At 42.5% G+C, this 24,944-nt stretch overlaps 1 protein-coding gene across 3 annotated transcripts in view; it reads left to right on the forward strand.

Annotated features, from left to right (window-relative positions):
* Window positions 1–24,944, forward strand: part of HEATR3 (HEAT repeat containing 3) — a 191,783-nt gene that overhangs the window by 147,879 nt on the left and 18,960 nt on the right. For all 3 annotated transcript variants that reach the window (XM_078671370.1, XM_078671369.1, XM_078671371.1), the window contains 3 exons: window positions 8,160–8,296; window positions 13,597–13,685; window positions 15,539–15,682. In XM_078671370.1, the coding sequence (XP_078527496.1) occupies window positions 8,160–8,296; window positions 13,597–13,685; window positions 15,539–15,682 (370 nt within the window). The remainder of the gene's footprint in view (window positions 1–8,159; window positions 8,297–13,596; window positions 13,686–15,538; window positions 15,683–24,944) is intronic.

The following is a 24,944-nucleotide window of genomic DNA, read 5'->3' on the forward strand; positions in this document are numbered from 1 at the left end:
CATAACCTTCTCCTTGAGAGCCTTTTTCTTTTCTGCCATCTCGTCCTCACAGTACTTTGCGTACCGTAGGACCTCATCCATCTTTTTAGTATGCCAACAGATTTTGTTATCTTTTATCCACTGACAAATTTCGGGTCTTAAACCATTTACAAACCTTTAAATAAAATGTGTCATATCCTTCATCTCGATGTTATCTATACCACTGTATGTTTTGAACACCTGCAACAGCCTTTCATAAAAGGAGTGCATTGTCTCGTCTCTTTCCTGCGTGGTTCTATCTATTTTGGTCCAATCAGTTTCCTTTGCTGGCACTTTTATTTTCAGATGCTGAATTACTTGTTCATATTTTCTCATCACTTCTTTCGATGGTTCCCCTGTTTTGTCATCTCTCGGGTATTCCTCACTAGGCCAAGCTATTGCTATTTTACACTCGGTCCACAGATCTACCGGGACCACTATGTCGAAAAACCCATCCAGGTCCTTCCACAGGCATTTTTGCACCTTTACGAACCTTTCCACCTGCCTGTACCAGTCGACTGGCTTTTCGCGCAATTTCGGGAAATCGTTAGTAAAGGACACAATATCCTGTCTGGACCATGGAACGTGCACATACTTTCCACCTGGTACTTCGCGCATCGGGCATAACTGTTCTGGCTTGTCAGCTTCTCTTAGAGCGAATTCGGGAGTTGCCTGCCTAGACCTGGCCTCATCCTTTTTCTTGGCCCATCTGGCTTTCCACCTTTCCACATCTCCCCATTTTTGTAATACTGTCAATAGTTCTTTGACCTGTGCTTTCTTCCCTAAAACATTCAAGTTTTCCAAATCCTTGTTGAGAAATCTGCCCTATATGGTTTCTGCAGTGGTTTTGATTTTTAAATATCTATTCCCATGCTAGCAGCAGTATCTGTCAGTTTTTCATGAAGTACTCGGGTATTTCGGGTGAGACTCTTGCAGATAAACAGCATTTCGTCTTCAGAGTAGGTATTTAATCTGTCTAATCCTACGTTTCCTGCCATCAACTCCTCTATTTCTATTCTCAGCTTGTAAAGATCTAAAGGTTTCGCTGGGGACGCTTGTTTTTCAAATTCTTGACTCCATCTTTCTATTTCTTCAGGAGTCACCAATGTGACACTCTTCGTACCTGAGGTCGATTCCATTTGAATTTCCCTCGCTTTAAAAGGATTGTGACTTTTCTGGATCCTTTTTCCTGTATTTCTAACGGGCAGGTCTAGCAGCGAGACCTCCGACTCGCACTCACTCGTCTGGTCATCTACGATTAATGGTTCTGGTCTGGTCGGTGCAATGACAGGAGTAATTACTGGAGTTTTCGGACTTCCTTGACGGTCCCCGTACAACGGAACCACCGGTCCGATAGTTACTGGGATCGTCAAAGCTTCAGGACTTGCATTCAGTTGTGACATTTTCCGTATTATCTCAGCTCTCTGATTTCCTAGCGCTTCTCGTTCCTTTTCTTCTAATAACCTGTCCAAAGTGTTTCCATGTAACACCTGCGGGGTTAGAATGGGAGCATAACTCGGGGCAGTGGGATGTGTCTCACTCGGCCCTCCACCATAATTAGGTTTCTGAAACAAACTTCCTGTGCCTAGGATTCTCGGATCTTCCTCATCCCGGGGCTGTAATAATGGCATTCCTGTACCTAAGGACCTCACCTCACCTCCGTAAGGGGGACGAGGGCAAAAATCTCCTTCACGTGAATATCCCGTCTCCCCACCCACGGGTCTCCTGGGGTAAATACTTCTGGTTTCTACGGGTCCTAGATTCTCAGTATAAGGAGGAACTAGATAATCCCCTCCTACACTTGCGGACCTGACTTCTTCCCTTTGTAGGGGTCTCCGGGGAATATCTCCTGCACTCGAAGGTCGGTGTCCCTCATTATAAGGAGGCGGACTTCTCATGCATAGGTCATCTAACAACTCGTCATCTGATTCTCCTAGGGGCCCCCAGTGCTTGGACTTCTCCGTCCTTTCCCCCCCCCCCAGGAGGATCTTCTGCTGGCATCATGGGAAACAGACCCTCAACAATCATGCTCTGTCTCCACTGTTTCATTTTTTTGTCTCGTGATTCTTGTTTCAGTTTTGGGTAATACTTTGTCAGCCCTTTGTCCATTCGGGGCTTTTCTCTTTGGAAAGCCTCAATCTCCCATTCCTCTAATGCCTCATACTGCGTTAGTCTCGGTCTGGGATGTAATTCATTCATTCGGGTTCTTAAATTGAACAAGATCCTACCATTAAAGGTACCTTCTAACGGAAAGGCCATTATTCCGTCATCTTGTGTGTATTTCGCCCAATTTTCTAACCACACACATGTATTGTACCCTCTGTCGAACATCATGAAAGAGGCGGGAGTATTTGGTGGAGGAATAACAATGCCCTCTCTAGTTTGAATCGGCTTGTCCTTTTTGAAGTAATTCTTTACCTTATTTACAAGGGACATTTTCCGCTTATTTCCGTACATAATGCCGTATCTATTAGCCTTCCACTGATCCCTTTCAAACCCTAGGTTCCTTGGATCGGGTCTAGTCTCTGGAGTATACGAGTGCCACATACGATTTCTACGCTAACTTTGTTTACAAAATTACCTCCAATCAGAATGCGCCTTGCAATTCCGTGCGACCTATGGGGTGCACGAGTTCAAATATTTTTGGCCAATGGGTGCGCGGCCTTTTCGCGAGACAGTTCTCACGCTTCGGCGCTCACCCCTCCTTCACAATTCCAGCCCCGCTACCCGCCCGCTGTTCCTACCAATCCCAGCGCGGCACGGAGTGACGTCAGAGACGCTTCGCGACTGACTCCCTCCCTTCACAAGGTAACGGAAACTTTCTTTCTTTCTAAAGTGCTTAGTACTTGGTTATTTTACAACGAATACACATTCGCCACAGTGCTCAAGTGTCTAGACAGGAAAGAGTTGTTTTACTGCAAGTAAACTACTTCCATTTACTTTTCACACACTACGGGTAGATCTCTTCCGCCCACCCTTCACTCTAGCATCAGTGAACCTGTTACTTCCCTAGACCCATCCACTCTTTCCGGGATATATCTGAGTCTAAGGTTTCCCAGCGGACCCCTTTGCTTTCACCCAAGCTCCGATGAACCTGCTACTCTTCCGATGTGACCCTTATTAGGTTACGCCACCATGGGAATTTTGCCAATGAACCTCGTTACTAACATTTATTCACACATGTATTCAGAAAACCCTAGTTAGTGCTTCTGGTTCTACCTAACCTGCACCTAACTTTCCTTGAGCCTGCGACCTCAAGGCAATGGATTCTATTCACCATTTGCCATTCAATTTCCCCGGGGAGTTCCGACAACACTTAACAAAACGTTTTACATACGCATGGATTAATACATATAACAATATAAGAACAAGAATAACAATTTTCAAAAAATTCATGTATTTTAATAGCAGCGCATTCTCAAGAGATTGATCAAGTCCCCCGAAATGGCCGTTCTTATAGCAGCAATAATGTTTAGCAGCTATCGACTTGCCTAGCCTAACTAGTCCTACCTAACCTTTAACTATTCCCTAACCATCCCTCTGCTACCAGAAAATACTGATAGAGCGCGCGGGTCACCCGACCAATAATTTCGCCACTTCCGGCTTCGGGCCCATATATTTCAAATCACCATATACATTGATCGGATGACCTCACGGTCTGCTATCAGATATTTGTGAGTCCCTCTCGTTATTCCTCAGAGTACCCGACTTACCATCCACCGACACGGGTACCTATGACCACAATGGATCAGGGAGCTAGCTGTAAAAGGAAAGGCAGCAAAATACAAACCCAGCAAATAACATTCAATACCCTTTGTAAAATGACCACGGACAACTGAAAGTTTTAAAATCTTTATCTAATTTAGTAAAATTCAGAAATCATCAAATTCACAGTAATTAAGCAATCGATAATCAAAATAACAGAAAGTACATAGCTGAATAGCAAATAAGTCAGTGCAACCATTTATAACCTACTGGAACCAGGACACATTTAAAATAAAGGATCAGGAATTAGATCAGGAAATGACAAACTGCAATGCAAAATATAATTTCTAACAGATAGGGTGACATAGGAACACGTTATAAATGCAAATGACTTTATAATTCAATGGTTGCGGGAGAAAGCATGGAAAATTAATTCACGTGCAAGGATATGTCTTTATTGAAGCAAAAGACAGAAAAATAGAAAGGTGCAGTTTCAGGAGATTCAGAGCAATATTTACCTAGACTGGTGTGAAAACCAAACCCTGGCCACGGGTCAGTTAAGGACAGGAAACCCTCAAGGAAGGATACCCCTCGAATGGACAGCAGGTGCAGAATGGACACCCAAGACAGGACAGGAAACCCTCAGATTAGGATCAGGACAGGACCCTCAGGACAGGACCCTCAGGACAGGACCGGCACCCGCAGTTTGGAAGCAACGCCTGCGCTCCACCCTCTCTGCAGCTATCGATCAGGACCCCGATTGGGTCAACGAATTCCCCAGCAAAGTGCTTCGCCAGCACTTAAGGTTCAGTAAAACCTTCAGAGTCTATGGTCAAATTTCGGACAGAGAGCTCCGCAGCTCCTCTGTATCAAGTCACCTATTGAGTGCGTTGGGTCAGTGACAGGTCAGCTAAACCAGACAAGTCGGACAATTTCCCTGGGTGAACCCAGGGTAGATATACTGTTTTGGGACGGTGTACCACCCCCCAATGTTGCAAAGTGTCAGAATCCCTCAATTTGGATTGGTCCTAAGGTAGGATTTGGGTAACACACCAATCAGAATAGACTATTTGGAGGCCTACTTTGCATCTCTGGGTACCGCCTAGCAAGATTGGGGTTCCCATGAGAAACTGCACGGCAAACAGTAGCGCAACACACAATGTATCATATAAGGAGCAACTTTCTCCATTCTCGTAGGGCAGAGGTGGCTTTCCCATGAGCATCTTGACTGTGGCTGCCAGCTGGCTGAGTTCCACTGTCCAATGTTGCCACCTTTTAGTGCTCCACGAGTATGCGCAGAAGGGACCTTCAATATGGCTCCCAACCAGTTCGCGCCCCCATTCCCCGCAGTACATGAAAAGTAAGCGAGAACAAATTAATACATAGAAATAAATGAATGCATTACATGTCATAATTTTGTACTTCATTCTTATCACTATAAAATTATACTATGCAGTTTAAATGTTAGCAACATATACATACTCACAGGAGCATCACCACGTTATTCATGAAAGCTGTGTATTACGCATGCGCACCCTTTCCCACCAAATTTATAACTACGTCAGGTCACGTGAGTGTGACTGACGCATGCGCAGAAGCCATTTACCAAGCGGCGGCCATGTTTTAGAGACATGGATTAGTTGTATTAGAAACACACATACGCAAGCTTCCTCTACTTCGTTCGAATATAAAATAAGAGATTAGTAAGACGTACAAATTTTATTAATTGATTACACACAGGCGAGGTTCATGACTTGAGCAAGTCGCAATGCGAAGCTTGCTCTATCAAATACACCAAATGCCAATATTATCAAACACTCATCTGTTCCTGGGAATGCTATGTCTGTCTTCTGATTCTTACAATATGTACATGGTTGATATTCTTGACCATTGTTCCACCGGCACGATCACATGGTCTCTGGGAGACTTGATCCACCAGGGTCTTTTTTGCACTATTTTACATGATTTGGTCTCATTTTGGTTAATATAGAAATCTTTATATAAATAATTGGGTTGATTGATCCATGAGGGATCTTGCATGTCAATTTGATAAGTGTAATGTTTTGATCAGATAGAAAATTGTCTTTATCTGATGGACATGTATAAATGTTTTGGTTGCAGCCTTGAAAAAGCCCTGTGGGCGAAACGCGCGTCGGCTGCTGTCTTTCCTCATATGAACTTTGGAAATAAAACACCAGATCTCAACTTAAGAAGATTTGTGTGGATATTCCTTTGAGAAGTTTGTTTTTGGGCTTTAAAAAATCATTGAATGCTGAGACTCTATGGACTGTTCTTGAGAAAAAACATTTACATCACTTGATGTGTCACAATAATATGGTGTGCTTGGGTGTTTTGCATATATATGTTTGACCTAGATTCAACTGGATACTAGGACGGATTGACACCTTGGTGGGTAGGTGTCTTACACCTTAGGAGCACCCTAGCCATAGTTGCTTTTTCCAAACCACTTTTGTTCATTTTACTATTGGTGTAACTCTGTGATGTGCGGTTAAATAGTAGCAAACCCATTTGCCTTTGACTTCTTGTATTCTTCACTCGGAAGGGCCACTCAGTTAAGATGTACTCACCGAGTTTACCCCGAAGTCAAACTCAAAATGGTGGTGGATGCGCTGGGGTGTTTGGTAAACAGCCCTATGATGTCACACTTCGGTTTGAGGGAGGGCAGTATTCAAACTCCCAGCACGTTTCCACAATATATCACCACACCACGTGAGTGCACTCCCTACATCTTATATAGTGTGTAAAAGTACTTGACTGAGGGTTTGGAGTAGGTGAGCACTGTACCCTCTCCCCTTCTTTTGTGTGTGAATATCTGTATGCTGGACCTCATTAAAATAGCCCAGAGTCTCCACTTTCTTGGAGACTCAGTAAGCTTACAGTCTCTTTCCTTTTCAATACTTCTGAAATATGAGAGAGCAAGAATGGCTCTGCATTGCAATAAGAGCTATGGCAATTCCAACAAAATGATGACTGCATCGGTGTTCACATACTCACAGGTCTTTTGATCAATCCCATGGTAATTTCCAAATTAACATATTTACACTACTCAATGCAACATAAATACAACCCACATACCACTCAGTACCACATAATTATGTCACATAATTACTCTACTCTATATAACATAAATACACTCCACTTAATACCACTCAGTGCCACATAATTAAACTACTCAATACAACAGAAATACACTCCACATACCACTCAGTACCACATAATTACACTCCACATAAATACACCCTACTCAATGCAACACCAATACACTCCACATAATACCACTTAGTGCCACATAATTACGCTCCACATAATTACGCTCTACTCAATGCAACATAAATACACAACATAATACCACTCAGTAGAACATAGTTGCACGCCACATAATTACTCTACTCAATACAACATAAATACACTCCACATAATACCACTCAGTGTCGCATAATTACATGCCACATAATTGTACTCTACTCAATGCAACATAAATACATTCCACATAAATGCACTCTCTGCCACATACCACCAATCAACATAAATGCACTCCACACAATTTCACTAAGTATAATTTCACTCAACACCACAGTTCTAGGCCACACAATTCAACTCCACACATTTCCAATACGCACAACATAATTGCACACCAAACCACATATTTCAACTCCACAATCCACAACGTACCTCCAATCCACACCATATAGTGGCACCACCTGAGCACCAAACATTCGCCACCACCATTTTGCATCAGCGCACCACCTAAGCCTCACCTAAGCATCACCTAAGCCTCCCCTCAGAACCTGGCATCTGTTGATTCACCCCTAGTGTCTGTCCGCTGCTCGTGTTCTAATTAAATTACTGTTTTCCAACCTCCACTCCCCCGTTATTTATGTCCCACTCCCCATCACAAAAAAAATTATAACAAACAAGCCTGAGAACAGGCAGGAAGAGGTTGCCAGCAGTGCAAGTACAAAAAACTAGAAGATATTTTTATGTTAAAATCTTTTTAATCTGGTGGTTCAGTTTTATATAATGTTGTCTTGGTTTGTATAATGTTAACACAAATGCTTAACACTTTATTATAACTTTTTCATCATGATGCACAGCAGCCACAATGCTCTACAACATAGCCAAAAGCTCTAGCTAAACACATAAGGTCCCAAAGGCGAGACCTATTGGCTATGCCAATGCTTGTTTAAAGTTGTCGTGGTCCAGATTATTGATTATCTAAGCAGCAGTAATTTGTTGTGTTTTTTATTTTCTCTATTTTTTTTTCCTATTCCAAATGTCTTGTTCTGTATAATCATTAAGCTTTTTATAAGTGGAAAAATCCAATAAACTATTGAAAACAAATTGCCATTTTTACATTGAAAGTTAATGTGTTGCTATACATGTGTGCATTAATAAACTTTCTTTTTTTTCCCCAGAATGAATACTGTGCAATATAGAGCCCTAACCTGTCTCCATAGCATTCTCTCTGTACTAGATGTTGAAAGTCTTGGCGGTACATCTGCACTTCAGCATCTCGCACAACATCTCTCGGAGATTCTGTTTTCTCAAACAGGCAAGTATAGAGTACAGATACCACTTTTACACACATTACACATAAAATGGCTGAACACTTGTTCTAAGGAATTTCTCCTTCACTTGCCCTATTGAGGTGAAAGTCAAAACAGCCACACACAAGTAAGTAAAACATGATCGATCATGAATGTCTCTTTTCTCTTACTTGTCTCTGGCAAGCAGACTCACATTCTTCCTCAGCAAAACAAATAGGAGCAGCACAACGCTGGAACATAAGCCTATATGAAAACAGAAAGGCGGAGGAGCACCACAGGATGCTTATGGAGAGACAGAGAGACAGTCGCCCCACAAGAATTAAGAGACTGTTTTCGAGACCTCGTTTCCTTGTGTGGATGTGAAGACCATTTGAGAGTTGCCCTTGGAAAGCGTCTTAAGGTTGTCATTTAGCCCAACAATACTGGATGGACTGACTAGGAGCTGGTAGCCCTTGGATTTTCCCTGAGCAACCATGTAAAAGTAGCTTTAGTGAGAGAGAGAACTGTCTGATTGATTGACCAGCTTCCAACATATCACACCTAGTGCTAATAACCATGAATTTCCCCTCACCTTGACAATCCGGTAGCCTAGTCAATAAGAAATCATAGTTGCCCTATCCATTAATATATAGAAATGGCAGTATGTAATAAGAAGCTTTAATATTCCCTTGCATTAATGTCCACAAGCAGGAATGACCTCACACAATCTGGGTTGATCCATTGAGGTACCTCAGCAATTCCAAGAATTAATAATAAATGTCCCTATGTAGTAGGGGGCTTAAATGTACTTTTGTGTTAATGACAGCCATTATTGACCTGTCATACTGATTACCCGTCAACTCAATCATGACTGTCAGTATTCTCCTGCATTCATGTGCACAGACAGTATTTACCATTAATGATCTCTTGTAATGGAATAAGTGAGTAAGGGATATCGCTTTCCCTATACATTAATTAATAAGCATCAGTGTCCAAACCATTCATCAGTGTCCAAACCAATAAAGAGATCTGTAGTGCCCCATTCACTATCCCTGGCACCAGGCAGTAATTATCATTACTGGCTCCAGGCAGGCATCAGTGATCGAGAGGTGGAACAAAAGACAATTGCTCTATTGGAGTCATCTGAAATGTATAGTATCTTCACCGCCCACATCTGCTTGTCCAAAGCTTCAGGAAGTGCCAGTTTAGCTTACAATGATCTAGAAGAGATTTCTTACATTGAAATCTTCAAGTAGCTCTTTAAAGATATCCTACAGCTTTCTCTGGCAGGCACAATGTGGCATTTCTGAGAAAATCCTAAATCAAATGTATTATTTTCTTGATTTGTTTTGGAGTAGGTCAAATACATCTATACATGCCAGCAAGGGAGCAAGGTATCCAGAAGGTACTCTACATTGGTTCCTGGACTATAAACTGTTCATAGCTGTATATTGAAAATATGCTTTTGTAATTGATAATTTATCCCTTGCATCTGGATAGAAACTGTGAAGGATGAGTTATCAATTAGAAATTGTCAGACTGGATCTGCAAAACTGTGCTCTTGAAGTGTTAGCAAAGCAACACCAGACCAACTCCCAGCACAGAACTGTGAAGCCATCAATGGATTAGAGGACGCAGCTTATCTCAGTCTTCTCTTTTTTCTACATGTGTCAGTGAATTTCCATGGATTGCTGTTGAAAAATGTTAAAACCATGGGCAAGACCAATTCTGGTTCTAGCACGTCCTATGTCCCGGGTCAAATTTGGTGATTAGTTGGCAACTTCTTTGGAAATGACTTTGGAACCTACGTTCTTCTGGGATCTCTGCTCTCACCTATCCGGCCTACCGTGGTACAAAGTTCCATACCTATACAGACAATAATCATCCCTGTCTGCAGTAATATTGTACGATTATTCTAGGAAGATTAATTATGTCATTAAATTAGTTCAACAGTGAATGGCACTGAAGTGATTAGACCTAGGCATGAAAACCGAAGATATTGAACAATTGTGGTAACATTGAAGACCTTTCGTCCAGTGCTATGTGTTGTTGACTTCACCCAACTAGCTACTTCTTGGTATGACTATTGTAACAAAGCAAAATACATCTGTCGTTATTGGAAAAACACCTTTTGAGGCTGGGTGATGTTGGGGCCTAATCATGGGTGAATCTAAATAGTAATTTTTCCCTAGCTCTAAAATACTTAAGTAATAAGCAAACCTTTAAAGGGTGGTGATATTCTAAATTGACTATATTGAAGGAATTTGTTGGACCAAGACAGTGACTTGATTCAAACTGACACACAGAGGATATTATAGGTAAACATTGTGCCAGCGACAGAAATGTAATATTTCAATCAATTAAAATGGGACCATTTAAAGGGCCATTCAGAACATCATTTGCCAGCTTATATTAAAACCTTAAAAAGACTGAATGTTCAACAAAAGTGTTCTCTCTGGCTGGTTCCCAATAATCAAGATGGGATCTAATTGATAGTGATGAAAAAGTCTGAAAGCAAAACTCAAATTTAAGAATGAAAGAAGAATAAAAAAATATTTATTGTGTGTTTTGGTAGCTGAAGAGCTTCCCAAATCTAGGTGTGTTTTTATTTTGCTTGGTAAAGTATCGAGAGAGTTGCCTATAGTGGGTTCTAGTTATGGTTTACCTCAACATAAATCATTTCCAAATTTCCCTAAATTACGGGGATAGGTGATACAAGTATAGCTCTCTCTATTCAGCTCTATACCACTGGTTGTATTTGAACATTCAGCTGACCACCACTTAAAGTGTGTAAGGACTACCTTGTACTACATCTACACCGTGGGGGCTCTGGTGTGGGTTTGTTATCCATTGTCCAATCCCATCCCTCCTATAGACTTTTTGACAAACTCTGGTGGCATTGGGAGGGTGTATCTCCGTTGTTATAGATCTTTGTTTACATATACGTTGAAGACTGGTCGTTCAAATAGACTTCTCCTGTCCGTGTTGCTGGTCTTCACAGGAATTGTTCTGCATTATAAGATGGTTTTCTTCATCACTATACCGGTTTCTTCTGTGGTGCCATGCCAGAGGCTCCAGTTTATTCAAGTAGTACTGTACATTATTCAGTGGAAGGATTTCACTGTGCTCAAGAGGTTGTTGACTGTTCAGCACTCTGTGTGTCTTCACCATCTTGAAGTCTGACATCAAGCCCTGTGCTTTTTCCAGCAATGTCATACTGTTTCATTTGCCATTCATTGGCTGAGGTGAAGTCCTTACATCCGATGTTGAGGTTTTGCTGTTGCTCAAAATGGAGGTGGCAGGAGATGCTTTCTCCCAAGTATTCCAGGACTTGTGAGAACTTTGAGTGGTGAAACTTAGAGGACAACCTTTTCTCTGGAACCATCTTCTGCCAACTGTGGTCACCGATGTCTCTCTTAAGTTGGTTAAACCATTGGGAGTTGTCTAAGTGTGCGTTACATACCTCTATGGAAGGTAACCACCACATAATTTTTCTGGAAATTTGACTGATCTACTTGACCCAGGCAGTATACCTAGCTTGGCCACAGCCCTCATATCCATCTTGACCCACTAGTGCTGGTGCTAGTCCTAACTGCTACATCACAACCATGTACTACATCAACAAGATGGGAGGTGTAGGCTCCTTCTGACAGTACAGCAAAAGCCTGACTGTGTGTGAATGCTCAGAATGTTTGTTTAGTGTGGCTCATCTAGCTTGACATGGTCATCTCAGAAGTTTGTGCTTCACCATTTATTTGCCTTTGTGTTTTTTCCTTCGCTGTTGCAGATATTGATCTTTACACTTTGCATGTAATAAAGTGCAGACAGTTTAACATGTGATTTTCCATTTAATGAACCACTGGGGGTGCTGCTATTGGACTAGAACATGTAGACTTGATTGTGCGTTACTTCCCAATCGACATTCTTCGTCTGGCTCTGGCAAAGTTGAGGTCATTGAGAGGACATTATATTGATAGGGCCAGGCTCAACAAATGGGGGTTATGGGTCCTCTGCTGCTCAGCTCCAATTTCACTTGAGGCGGTACCTTAGGAGCCAAAAGGAGGGTGAAGGTATTGCCTTACAACTTGAGCTACCTAGCCTTGCATGCATAGTGACTTGGAGGCAACCCACAGCACAGTAGTCCATGTCAGACTAAGTGGCAGATGTAATTCTGGTAGCTAGGTTTTTTTGATTGTGATGCTAACGTTTTTCCAAGTGGCGTGCTAGTCATTCTTAATTTGTTAACTAAATAGGTTCTTACTCTGGGTACAGTGAAAGGTTGAGTAGCTGCAATTTGAGCTTTTTAATGTTCACCAGGGCAAAGCTCACTTTAAGTACCAATATTTTATTATTTTTGTGGTGCTTCAAAATGCACCAAATCCCACTCAAGACCTTAATCTGATTTATGTTAATCATACAGCTCCATTTGAGCTAATGTATTATCATGCCTTTAACCCCTTGCTTGGATAGCTATATTTTTCTTGTAAACACATCTTTAGCCTGAAAAATTGAGCTTCAGAGACTCTCTGTACACCCTCTTTTCACTTACGCTTAGTGGTTATGGTTCTATAAGTGGTAATGCCTTTATTTCTTCTATGATTGTTTCAGAGTTCTGTTTGTCTCAGAAGGTTCTACTGCATCATTATTTCCCTCTCCTTACCCTTTCAGTGAAGAGGGCGTTTACACATTTTGGCCTATTGTATGACCTTCAGTGTCCAGACTAACTGCATCAAAAAGCTTTAGTTGGATGACTAGTTATTTGTAGGTATTACCAGTCCAAATAAAGACAATATGATGTCCCAGCAAATAATTTCAAGATGGATTTTGATCTGCACATATTCGCACTATGAGATTATAAAGAATATTCTGCATCTGGAATATCCGCCTTCTCTGACCAGAGTTTTAGTCACCTCAGATAGCTGCCATGGAGCTTACCTGGTTCCATTACTGTTTGTGGGTGAAACAAACAAGGTGGAACTGAAGTTGTGGTTGTTGTATGATGTTTTTTGGAGACTATCATCATAATTTGTGAGATTTTGGCATCTCCGCTACCAGAGTCTGAGGCAATCTGCCTCCCATTGCTGGGATAAAACCTTATACCTTAGGATATTTCAGTAGATTGTAGCTGTGGAATGTTTGAGTATTCATTGGAAAGACTATTATCAAAGGTAAGTAATTTATTCACCCATTCTTTGCCCACGTACTTGTACACATTGGTGCACCTAATCTAAAAAAAGTACATACATTTGCATGTCAAGCAGGTAATATCGTAATGTACTTTTTAATGCTCTTCATTAAACTCTTTTTTTTATTTTTTATTGTGTAGATACACCAAAGACTGAAGAATTCATGGAAGCCATAACCTGTGCTGTCAGGACACTGTTACAAATAATGGCCTCTCAAAACATATCACAGGTTGGATTTTCCAAGAGCTTGAACTTCACTATTATTTCTAAACATTCCATTATGACTTGCAACACAACATAAAAGTATATTCAAGTATTTGTTTACACTTTGAAAAATTAAGAGGAGCAGAAAATTGTGGAATAGTGGAACAAAAGCATGGACACTTCTATGCCAGTTTTGTAGCCTTATACTTAAAGAATGGTTACGTTGAGGCGGCGTTCACTTTGTTTCAGCATTTGTGACAGAGTAGAAAGAGCCTCTGGTATTTCAATGCCCTCAGTAGAGTTAGTTAGGATGAGCTAACATACCTAACCAAAGGAGACCACCGCGCCACTACTTGAAGTGCATGTCTTTATAGACATAGTGACCTTTTTCATCATTCGCATGCCACAGATCTTTGGAGGGCAAGTCAGTTGCTGTAGTTCTAGAACTCCGTGGGATACTGGGAGTGCCATTTATGTCATGCTGTCTGTGGGTGAACTCTGCAGTACTAGCAGCAAGTGAAAAAGTAGTGTGACAATTACCGTATCCTTCACATAGGTTAACAGCCTCTTCCAAAAGATTTGTGATGTCTTGCACTGTGATAATATTTGGAATATGTCATCCTCTTAAAGTATATCCTCCTTCAGTATTAATGACTCACAGGGTAGTACAGGGCATATACCACCTGCACATTATATAGCATACATTCTTTGTAGAATATAGGCATGACTATGTAGATCAAGCACTGTCTTGCAAAAGTCCTGTTCCCATCTAAGCATATTAGGCAATTTGTTCTGGATTTCTGGAATCCATGGTTTCACATGAGTTTGAGATTGCATTTTGGGGATGTGGGTTATATCACTGGCTTTATGTATATTAGTGATTGCTTTCTGGTGGCTCAAGTCATGTTTAAAAGCTCTGGGGACCGGTCATCTAATCTTGAGGCTTGGTAGCCAATGTCTGAACTCCATTGAAGCTATTATTTCCAACAGGACAACTAGTTTTTCCATGTTCTTGTTTAGAGTCAGAGGTCTGTTTATTCTGTAGCCATGATCACTGCTTGGGTGAAAGAAGTATATAACCCTTTTCACATGTCCTTTTGCCCTTGAGCTTGATCTTGGTCACCCATTGCCAAATCTAGTATAGTCTTGAATTGTGCAGATACAGTGTATCTGTACAAATGTGGCATCTGAAGACCATGCTGCTTGAATGTCCTCGAACATTCCCTTTAGGCAACCATGGGTGTTGATTGTACCATGTAAATGTTGATGTTCGTGCTTGCAGTAGTTTTATTGATCAGCAGTAGAAATAGTGGTGGAGTTTGAGCTGTACATTGATCAAGACGAGAAGTTTAATTATACACCTAATGTATTGTTCCCTGTCTCCAGATCTACAGTTCACTCCAACTGTGCAAGTCTTTCAGGAAATGTTGAAGCAGTTAAAGTTGTTGTCTTTGTAGCAAGATCTGTAGAAGCTCTTTAGCTAAATGTCTGTGTACTTTATTTCGTGTGTTGCTCATGCTATGTACGTATAGACTTGTTAAACGCTACACTTTTATGCGGGTATACCAGTTTACAAAATATAAATCTAATTTCAAATAGTGTTATTCAGCCCAAACACATTGATTAATATGCCTTTTCCTCTTTCAGGAGAGCTGATAATTCAGATCATTTTTGAATAAAATATTGCTGGATTGGAGTCTAGATTTGATGGTCTGGCAGGCTATATTTACAGATTCCACCAAGTGCTGCATAGACATCATGACTTCTTAGAAAATAAACATTCAGACAGATTCTTTTGCTTTTTAAATGTTCATCATTAAACTATACTGACAGGCTTGCAATGTTCAACTATCAAACATTTGGTTTTCTTTTCAACAGTGCATGAGTCCTGAGCAGCTGATAAGCTTGCGTGAAGCTGGTATTCACTGCAATAACATAAGTGTTAAAGTCAATGTAGTTGGCATTGTGGGCATAACTGGTAGTGTTTTGGCAAAACAGACTGATGCATCGGAAACACTTAAGGTAAATAATTATCCATAACAATTTAAGGCACTTATTGTTGTGATGCCTGACATTTTCCTTAAGCTTTCAGGGTTTTTCTTAATTGTGTTTTTTGCTTCATACTGTGAATTGTGGCTAAATGAGATTTGAGATCCTTGACTTTTGTCTTCCTGTTAATTGGGTAATGTTAATAGTAATGATTTATTGCTTGCTCTCAGACCTTTGTTCTTTAGGTTTAACAGTATCCCTTAGGCATCATTATGATGAGACCCATTGTGTTGAAATAAAATAGCCGTGGTATGAATAACGATTTACAGTATGTGTTTCATTGTTCCACCATGTTAGAGAGTACATGCTACAAAGGGATCATGGTGCACTGGTCCCACTTTATGCATTTTGATGTTTTTTTCTTGTGTGGAGTGAAACTCCTCAGGGTGTAGTGAAGGAGTGGATGAATACCTCCATGTGATTGATTCAGCATTGCTGTGAGTGTTGGGTTCCAATTAAATGCAACTAAAAGACAATTTCCCCATAGTGGAGGGACTAGCTGGCAATCGAGCAACCCCAGAATGCAGTGTTGGGGTAAGGGAGAGACAGTTTGTTTGTTGCAGTTGTATGTGTGTGCGAGTGCTTGCAGTACCCACTGTTTTTACCTAGCAAAAAGGCTGATCATGCTGGCTCTGCTACCCTGAGCATGCTTGGCCTCATTCATAGAACTGATCAGGTTAACGTCCCCACTGGTGTATGGTGCACCCTCCCATTCCTCTACACTGGCTAATTCTTTCCCTTTTAATGCCTCACAAGTGTGTGTTGAAATGTACAAGTGCACTAAAGGACAGGACTAAAACTCTGTAGCCATGTCCCTTCCAATCCTGTGTTTCCTAATGTTTTCCCTTTTAAAACTAGGTATACCATTTTGCCAGCATCGTATAAACTTTTTCAGTGTGTTGGGTAAAGATGGTCAAAACAGGAAGCAAATATTGGTCTTGTTCAGCATGAGCTCGGGACATGACTCTTAAGTCGTGTGGTAAAATGCGCCGACATGCACCCAAAGGTAATTAAAGACCGAGAAGCAAAGCTTTAGGTCACCAACCGCAAGAAAATGCGTTGTTACTCTACTATTTTCACATGCCAAAAAAGGATAGGGGCTGGATCTGGGTGACCAGATGGTAGCCTTTGACTTGCGGGCACATATTTTCAAATGTCCATCCTACAGTCACACGGGCATATAATCTGTGCTTCTGGGTGGGCCAGCAATATTTTCAGTTTGCTGTGATCTCCTTTGACCTTACCTGTGCTCCTTGGGTGTTCATTAAAGTGATGGCGGTGGTTGCTGCCCCATTTGCAGGTCAGAAGATACTGTATTCCCATATCTCGATGACTAGCTGCTGAAAGCGGGCTTGCTGCTGTCCGTCGTGAACCTCCTCCATATGACGACAAAAGTTTTAATGTCGTTGAGTTTCACCACAAACGACCCAAAGTACTCACTGATTCCCTCTAAGAGGCTTCCATTTATTCAGACAATCCTGGATATAGTGGAATTCTGGTCTTTCTATACGTTGCAATGAGTCTAAAACATTTGCGCTATGCACCTGATGTTTGAGATGTGCTCCTGGGTCCAGGTAAGCGTGGTCCTGAGACTTTTTGGCCTCTTAGCATCTCACATCCTCCTTGTCTACTACACCAGATTACACATATGAGCCTTACAGTGGAACTTTAAGTCCTAATGGGTTCAGCTCCTAGGCTGCCTTTTCAGCACATCCATCTGAGTTACCAGCTCAAATTGGCCCATGGTACTAAGAGCACAATTAGCAGTGTGCTAGGTTACATAGTACAGTCTATGCCTGTGTAGGGAAAGACCAATTTATGCATGCTATCAAACAGCTGAACTTCTTTTTCGGAAAATTAGTTGTTGCAATAGTATTTTTAAGTTTGAATGATTTTATAGCATTTTAAAAATAAACAATTACAAAAATTCATTGCCAAAAAATATGAAGTTTTGAAACCACTCCTCAGTTGGCTGAGAGTGTGCACATTACGTGAGTATTGTATGCAAGAACCGTATCACATTTTCAGAAGTAGAGCTGTAACGCTATAAGACACAACATGCATGTTAGTTCCAGATAGCTTAAGTATGACCCCCACTTAAGGTAAGTTTTTCCACGGACCCTTCGAAAATACATTATTAGTTTGAAGCGCTCTGTTGCTCTTGAGCTGAGTTCATGACCTACAAATACCTAAACATACATGAGTAATACATTAAATATCTTATTCAAGCACATTAAGTTAAACCTGTGAATTATTATCCTATATTGTGTAGTCTTTGTCCTATAATTTGTGGTCACAAAGTTTGCTGATGTCAAGATTGTATATATGGCCATATCCTGAAGGTGACTTGGTCCCCCTCTACCTGTTTCACTAGCAGTACAACAAAAGGGCTATTACTTTTATTTCCCCCACCATCTTTCGTACATTGTATGAGTACAATTTTATGTTTAAGAATTCCCACTAAATATGTTGGAAATTACTTCCTCTGTCTGCCTCACTCCCACATCTTCTAACACAAATATCCATATGATTGTTTTCATTTACCTTCATTCATCCTTTCTGGATTGTAATACAATTTTTTCAATTCTCTGTGTAGTACGCAAGCGTTCAGCTTGAAACCTTTCTGTTATTTCTCATTCATTACGTATGATGTTTCGTCCTAGCTCCTTCTCCTAGGCTTTCATGTAGAGTACCGTCTGTGACTTGTAAGTCAAGGTCCAGCCATTTGTGGGCTGTAAAAGACTAATCTGCATATTTTGTAAAGTGTGTTACGCATTTTTTTTGCAATCTGGCAACTCTGTCTTGTCACCTGTTCTTCAATCCCCCAATAAATTAGGAAGCGCCTTGGGTGATATTGGCAGAGGTGTCTTATTTCGTCCTGAATCACTTTTTACAACTGTCAAAGTATCTTATCACATTACTGTCCTACATGTCTTTAATCATTTTGCACCCACCTCTTCTCCATCTAACTAAACTTCACCCATCCTCAGCTGGTATGAATCGTGGATTCAGATCTGTAGGAAGGAACCGTACAGGGCTTCTGGTCGGACCATGTATGTAATATCTTGTGCCATGTATTTAGGATCAGCTTACTAATGGGATTAATATATATCTGTATGGGTCTGTGTTGTGCCTGTGTTTATGGTAATCATCATACTGTTTGTTAGAAATGGGGTCTCTAGTTGGTAAGGGTTTGGACCTTTGTCCAAATAGGGACCCTTCCTTCTAGTCCGGATAAGGGGGGATGGGTACATTACTGAAATAACTGCTGCTCACCCCCCTTGGTAGCTTGGCACGAGCAGTTGAGGTTATCTCAGAGGCAATGTGTAAAGCATTTGCACATAACCAAAAGTAACACAGTAAACACAGTAAACACTACAGAAGGGCACCACATCAGTTTAGAAAAATATCCAATATTTTATATAGTCAAAACCAGACCAAACCAATAAAAATCCACTATACAGTACTTAACAATATGCACTTTGCAAGAATAACCTTAAAAATGCAGTTCCTTGAAGTCGGAAGCTACATCCGGTGCTGAAAACAGAATCCAACAGTTTCGTCTGACCGAGACAGTCGTGGTGCCTGCAGATTCGTAACCAGTACCTTTTCGTTGCGGCCGATCACGTTGGTGTGGGACGGTCGTGGCAACTGTCGCAGTTGCAGTGTGAAGCGTAGCAGTGCGGCATGCGGTGCCCTCAAGGGGGGATGCTAACACCGGCTCGGTCGTCGAGCGGGATTGGTGAGACGAGGCCTGCGGTGCGGAGTGAAGGTGGTGCTTGTTGTGGGGCTGACCGAGCACGGTTCAGGCGACAGGGCCGGTTGCGAGGAGCTGGCGTCGGTCAGTCTGGACTGTGGTGTGGGACATGACGATGCGATTTGAGACTTATGAGCGGTGCCCTCATGCCTCGGTGCGGTCACAGGTGTCCAAGTTAGCGGGCAGTGATGGCGTCAGTGAGACCAGGGCGGATAAGTAAAGCGAGGCTGTGCCCACAGGTCACGATGCAAGCAGCAACTCGGCGGCGGCGGTGAGACATGGATTGCGTTGCAAGATGTGGTGGTCCCTCTGCGATTCCTTCAGGACACGGAGCCAGCAATGGAGTCGGTGATGGAGTTGGTTGCTTTCCCCCTCTGTGGCAACTGAAACCACAGTTCCAGAGATGGTACCCAGAGGTCGGTGAAGTCTTTGCGGTCCCTGAGACTTCAGAACAGGAGGCACGTTCTAATTCTAGCCCTTGGAGATACTCCGCAACAAGTGGAGAAAGTTCAGTTCAGTCCAGTCCTTTCACTGCGCAAGGCAGAAGTAGCAACTGCAGACCAACCCAGCAAAGCAACAACACAGTAATAGGGCAGTACTCCGTCTGGCAGTTCTTCCAGCTCTTCTTGGCAGGTTCCTTGATTCCAGCAAATTCTCTGAAGTCTTTTATCTCCCTGAGACTTCCAACAGCAGGAAAGCTCTACTTCAAGCCCTTAGAGAAAACTTTAACAGCAGGAGGATGAAAGTACAATCCAGTCCTTTATTTGCCCAAGACAAAAGCAGCAGGCCAGCACAGCAGAGCATGCAGCAGAGTGGCAGGTCCTCCTGACCGCTTTTCTAGCTCTTCTTCCTGGCAGATTCCCTAGTTCAGCAGTAATCTAAAGTTCTGTGCCCCAATATTTATACTCAGTTGCTCTTTGTTCTTTTGGGCGGCGAGTGTCTGTGATCAGCCCAAACCAGTTCTGTCCTCTCCGGTCCAGCTTACCGGCAGGAGGTGGAGAGCGCATTGTGCAAGGGAGACGGGGCCTATTCAGGTGCAAGGGAGATCTCCTCTCACCACTCTTAATGTAGACCAGGCCTATTGAGGTGCTAGTGAAACTCCCCCTACTACTCTCAATGCAGCCCAGGTCTATTCAGCCCAGCCCTGACTCATTTAGGTAAGGCAGGACACACATCAACCATCCCCCCCCCAAACCCCCTGTGACTTTCTGAGAGAATACACATCCCCAGTCCCTGTCACTCCAAAGCCAGACAGTCCATTCACAAACCAGCAGAGGCACACAGGATGACTACGCAAAAAATACCCACTTTCTAAAAGTGGTATTTTCAAATACACAATATTTAAAATCATCTTTACTAAAAGATGCATCGTTATATTCTGAGTTCAGAATATACTCCAGCTCTCTATCTTGTCCCAGTGGGAAGTTATACTTGCAAATGTTACAAAGATTTCCCCATTCGATCCTATGGGACAGGTAGCTTTTCAACAGTGAAAAATGAATTAAGCTGTAGTTCACTATCAGGACATGTCACACAAGCCAGGACATGTCCTACCTTTCAAATACACTGCACCCTGCCCATAGGGGTAATTTGGGCCTACCTTAGAGATGCCTTACATACAATAAAAGTGAAGGTTAGGTCTTTGCAAGTGGATGCACTTGCCAAGTCGACATGGCAGTCACAACTGCGCAAACACTGCAGTGGCATGTCTGAGAACCTTTTGAAAAGCTGCTTGTGTAGGTGGCACAATCAGTTCTGCAGGCCCTCTAGCAGCATATGATTTACAGGCCCTGGCACACACAGTGCGCATTACTAGGGACTTACAAGTAAATCAATATGCCGATCATGGAAGCACCAGTCCATTACATAATTTACCTGGAAAGTATATGCTCTTTAGCAGTAACATAATTAAAACATCAACCTAGTGCTCACAGCGCATCACAATAATGTGTATCAATTCCAGGTACGGATCAAGCATTACAAAGTCAAATGCAACTAGTTGTGAGCAGAAGAAATGAGAAGTTAGAGGATCAAAGGATGAATTGTAGAGCAAGGCAGTGCTGAGTGTATGCCTGTCAGCATCCACAAGGTGAAGAAGGGGCAACTTACGAGGCAATCTGAAGGAAGCCGGTGCCTGGGGGTGTTACTGAAAAGGCACCCAAAAGACCAACTGGTAAGAGCCCACAAACCCACACGGAGTGACACCACTGTCCAGGTGTACCTTCGCCTTCTCCCGGTTCAAGGACATTACAAATGTGACAATTGCTTGGCATTTGTTTCTACAGAAAATACGAAAGTGTTTGAATATGGAAATGTTAAACACACGCTGAATTTTTTATTGAACTGTAACTCAAACAATGTGATATACTGCATTCAGTTTCTGTGCAAATTGGTATAGGTAGGACAAACTACCCAGAAGATCAAAACAAGAATTTCACAGCACAAGAGTAGAATTTGCTGCAAAGTCTCCACAGAACCTCTCATGGAACACTTTTTGGAGACACTGAAATGGATTTCACCTGGCAAGTTATTGATATCCTACGCTCCCACTGAAGAGGCGGCAACCACCAACAGACTCTACACAGTTACACTGGGTCTGCGTGCATTCACTCGGTTTAGATCCCTAAGCTGGAAGTACCTCGCTACTTTTCCTAGCTTAGTTTTCAGCTGCTTCTAGGTACACGCAGAGATGCGTGCTTTAGCAGCCTCCGGTGTTACTGATGCATCCCCCGAATTGATTTCCAGCCTTGTATTGGCATCAGCTGCTGCCGATCACATGCACAGACATGTGCTCTACCAGCTCGTCAGGCGGCCCAGAAGCATTATATATACTTTGGCCCCTGTCAAAATAACATTCATTTGAAGCTGGAAATTTAGACGGAGCAGCTGCCCGTCTTATGCTGCAACGACCGACTCACACGGTCGTCTCTAATTACGTAAGTGCTGGTTTATTCATTCTGCTTGATCCTCACTTATCCTTAGGGGCCTCTCGTGCTCAGTGCCTAATGCTTTCCACCTGTGCCTCTTACGGATTTATCGTGGCAACACCAACTGAGTTGTGATTGCAGACTTTTTCAAGGCTTTCCCCTTGTTGCGGCCAACTATCTGAAATTTGTGCCGCCACCTTCAATATCAATTGAACACCGAACACGAAGCAAGTATTTTCCGGTTGTGGTTGTTGTAGAGGCACTTCAACATGCCCTGCCCTCTACTTGTACTCCTTCTATAGACCTCACACGGGTTTGTTTTTCTTTAACAGTGCCCGAGTCTACCGACCCTTTGTTGCAGCCTACTGCACCACCATTAGCAACTAAGTAAGTGGTCTGTATTGGTTTATTCTCTTTTAGTAACTGGCACCCTAATATGCCCTACTCCCATTGTGCATTCACTCACACGGGTCTCTTTCTTCCAACAGCGCCCTGGCAAGTGGCCAGATTAATTTGGTTTATCTCCAGGCACCAAGTTCCCTCTGGGTGCCTTTTTAGTAACACCCCCAGGCACTGGCTTCCTTCAGGTTGTCCCTTCTTCACTGTGTGGATGCTGACAGGCATTCACTCAGCACTGCCTTTATCTACAGTTCATCTTTTGATCTTCTAACTTCTCCTTTCTTCTGCTCATAACTATTTGCATTTGACTTTGTAATGCTTGATCCTTACCTTGAATTGGTGAACATTACTGTGTGATGCGCTGTGAGCACTAGGTTGATGTTTTAATTAAGTTACTGTCACTTCATATCCTCTCTCTACATACGTCTTGATCACGTGTGACCTTAATTGTAATCAACTCAACTGTAATGATAAGATCCACTGGGAGCACTAGGTCAACATTAATGTGCTGTAACTATTGACTCTGGGTGTGGAAAACGTGTAATATTTTACTTGGCATAAGCTGCAGCCATTTTGGCTGGGGGGGTCCATTTCGTATTCTTTCGCAATTCTCCCATCCTCTGGTGCTCGTCTTTTACTGTTCTTGTGTTATTTATTTTAGTTAACTTCCTGACTCAGCTAAAAGCAATGTACGTGCTGAGAGTTTGTAGCTGGCAGTACATCTGTTTATCTGTCTATCATTTACTGCTGTCATAAGCATTTCTGCTGCTCCTCCCACTTTGCTGGCCAAGTGGTTATTTATCTGCCCTTGTCTGCTGAAAACTATTTCTAAAACTTGTTCTCCCTATTTCTGTTCACGTGCTTACACTGCACAAAACCTGTATAAAAGACCTGTGTTCTGTGACTTCAGTGTACTACCTCCTCCAGCACTTGAGAGTGCTGTGTGGATGAGGTCCCACTCATGAGTGATTAATAAACATGTTATGTATTCCTACTCCATTGCTGATCTCTACTTTGTTGGTTTTTGAACCAGTGAACAAAAGAGTGACCCTGCACCATTGTACCCCTAAAAAGGTATATTTCCACAGGGTACTACATTTAAAATACTTCATTTTACTGTTTTCTTATAGATTCTACTTGCTCACTTCTGTAGTAGGGGATCTCTGTGTATAGTCATAATCTAGTGAATAGTCCCGCCCATATGCGTGGACCCCGGAGCAATCAAAAATAATCTCTTACAGTGTCAAAAAATGCAGAAATGCATAGACACTTAAGAGAGAATTTAAAGACAGATAATGCAGCCAAAAAGGCTACACTGTCCAGTACTTCAACTAGAAATTCCACCACAAAATCCACAAAACAGCAAAGCCTGTACAGATTTCCCTTGCTTAACAGCAAAATCCCTCAGGAATGATAGAGAGAAGAACCCGGACAGACAAGCCCCATAGGCTGCCATTATGTGGCTTAAATAGGATACTGTGCCTTTAAGGAACCTTCCAGAACCTTCTCCCAGTATCCCAGAATGCATAGCAGGTCCAACTTAGTTTCAGTTCTTTTTTCCGGCTCCTGCAAGCAGGACCCTGGAGCATTGAGCTCTCCCTTTCCAAGGGTTTTGTTGGTGTTTTTACACTAAATTCGATTTTTGGTGCTTTCAAAGTACTTTAGTGCCTTTCTTCTTGGGTTCCTGCACTCTTTTATTGTCCATAATGCCAGCATTATTTGACAAATGCCCGGAGTGCTCCAGGACGAAGGCCAAGTCAGACCCCCATGAGGTCTGTATCCTCTGCCTTCCCTCTTCCCACATCCCTGAGGAGTGTGTGATCTGTAGAGGCTTCCCTGGAAGGACCCTGAAGGACAGGCGTAAAATCAGACTTCAGGGACTTGAAGAAAGAAGATTGAAGGCACGAGGTGGGTCAGGAGGGGCTCCTTCTGCCCATGCTGAGGCCTCTGGGGGGCTCCCCAGGGGCAGGAAGTCCAGCCCGCGCCCAAGATCTCCGTCTGGGTCTGTTGCGCTGACCACGACGTCGAGGGGAAGGTCCACGGCCAGTTCCCGGTCTCCCCAGGGCTCTGGGTTGAGAAAATGTCGCCCGTCGACGTCGAGGGACGTGTTCCGGCCGCCGTCGAAGCCGGTGTCGATCTCCTCGTCGCCGTC

Source organism: Lissotriton helveticus, chromosome 12 (genome assembly GCF_964261635.1).
Source record: "Lissotriton helveticus chromosome 12, aLisHel1.1, whole genome shotgun sequence".
Classification (NCBI taxonomy): Eukaryota; Metazoa; Chordata; class Amphibia; order Caudata; family Salamandridae; genus Lissotriton; species Lissotriton helveticus.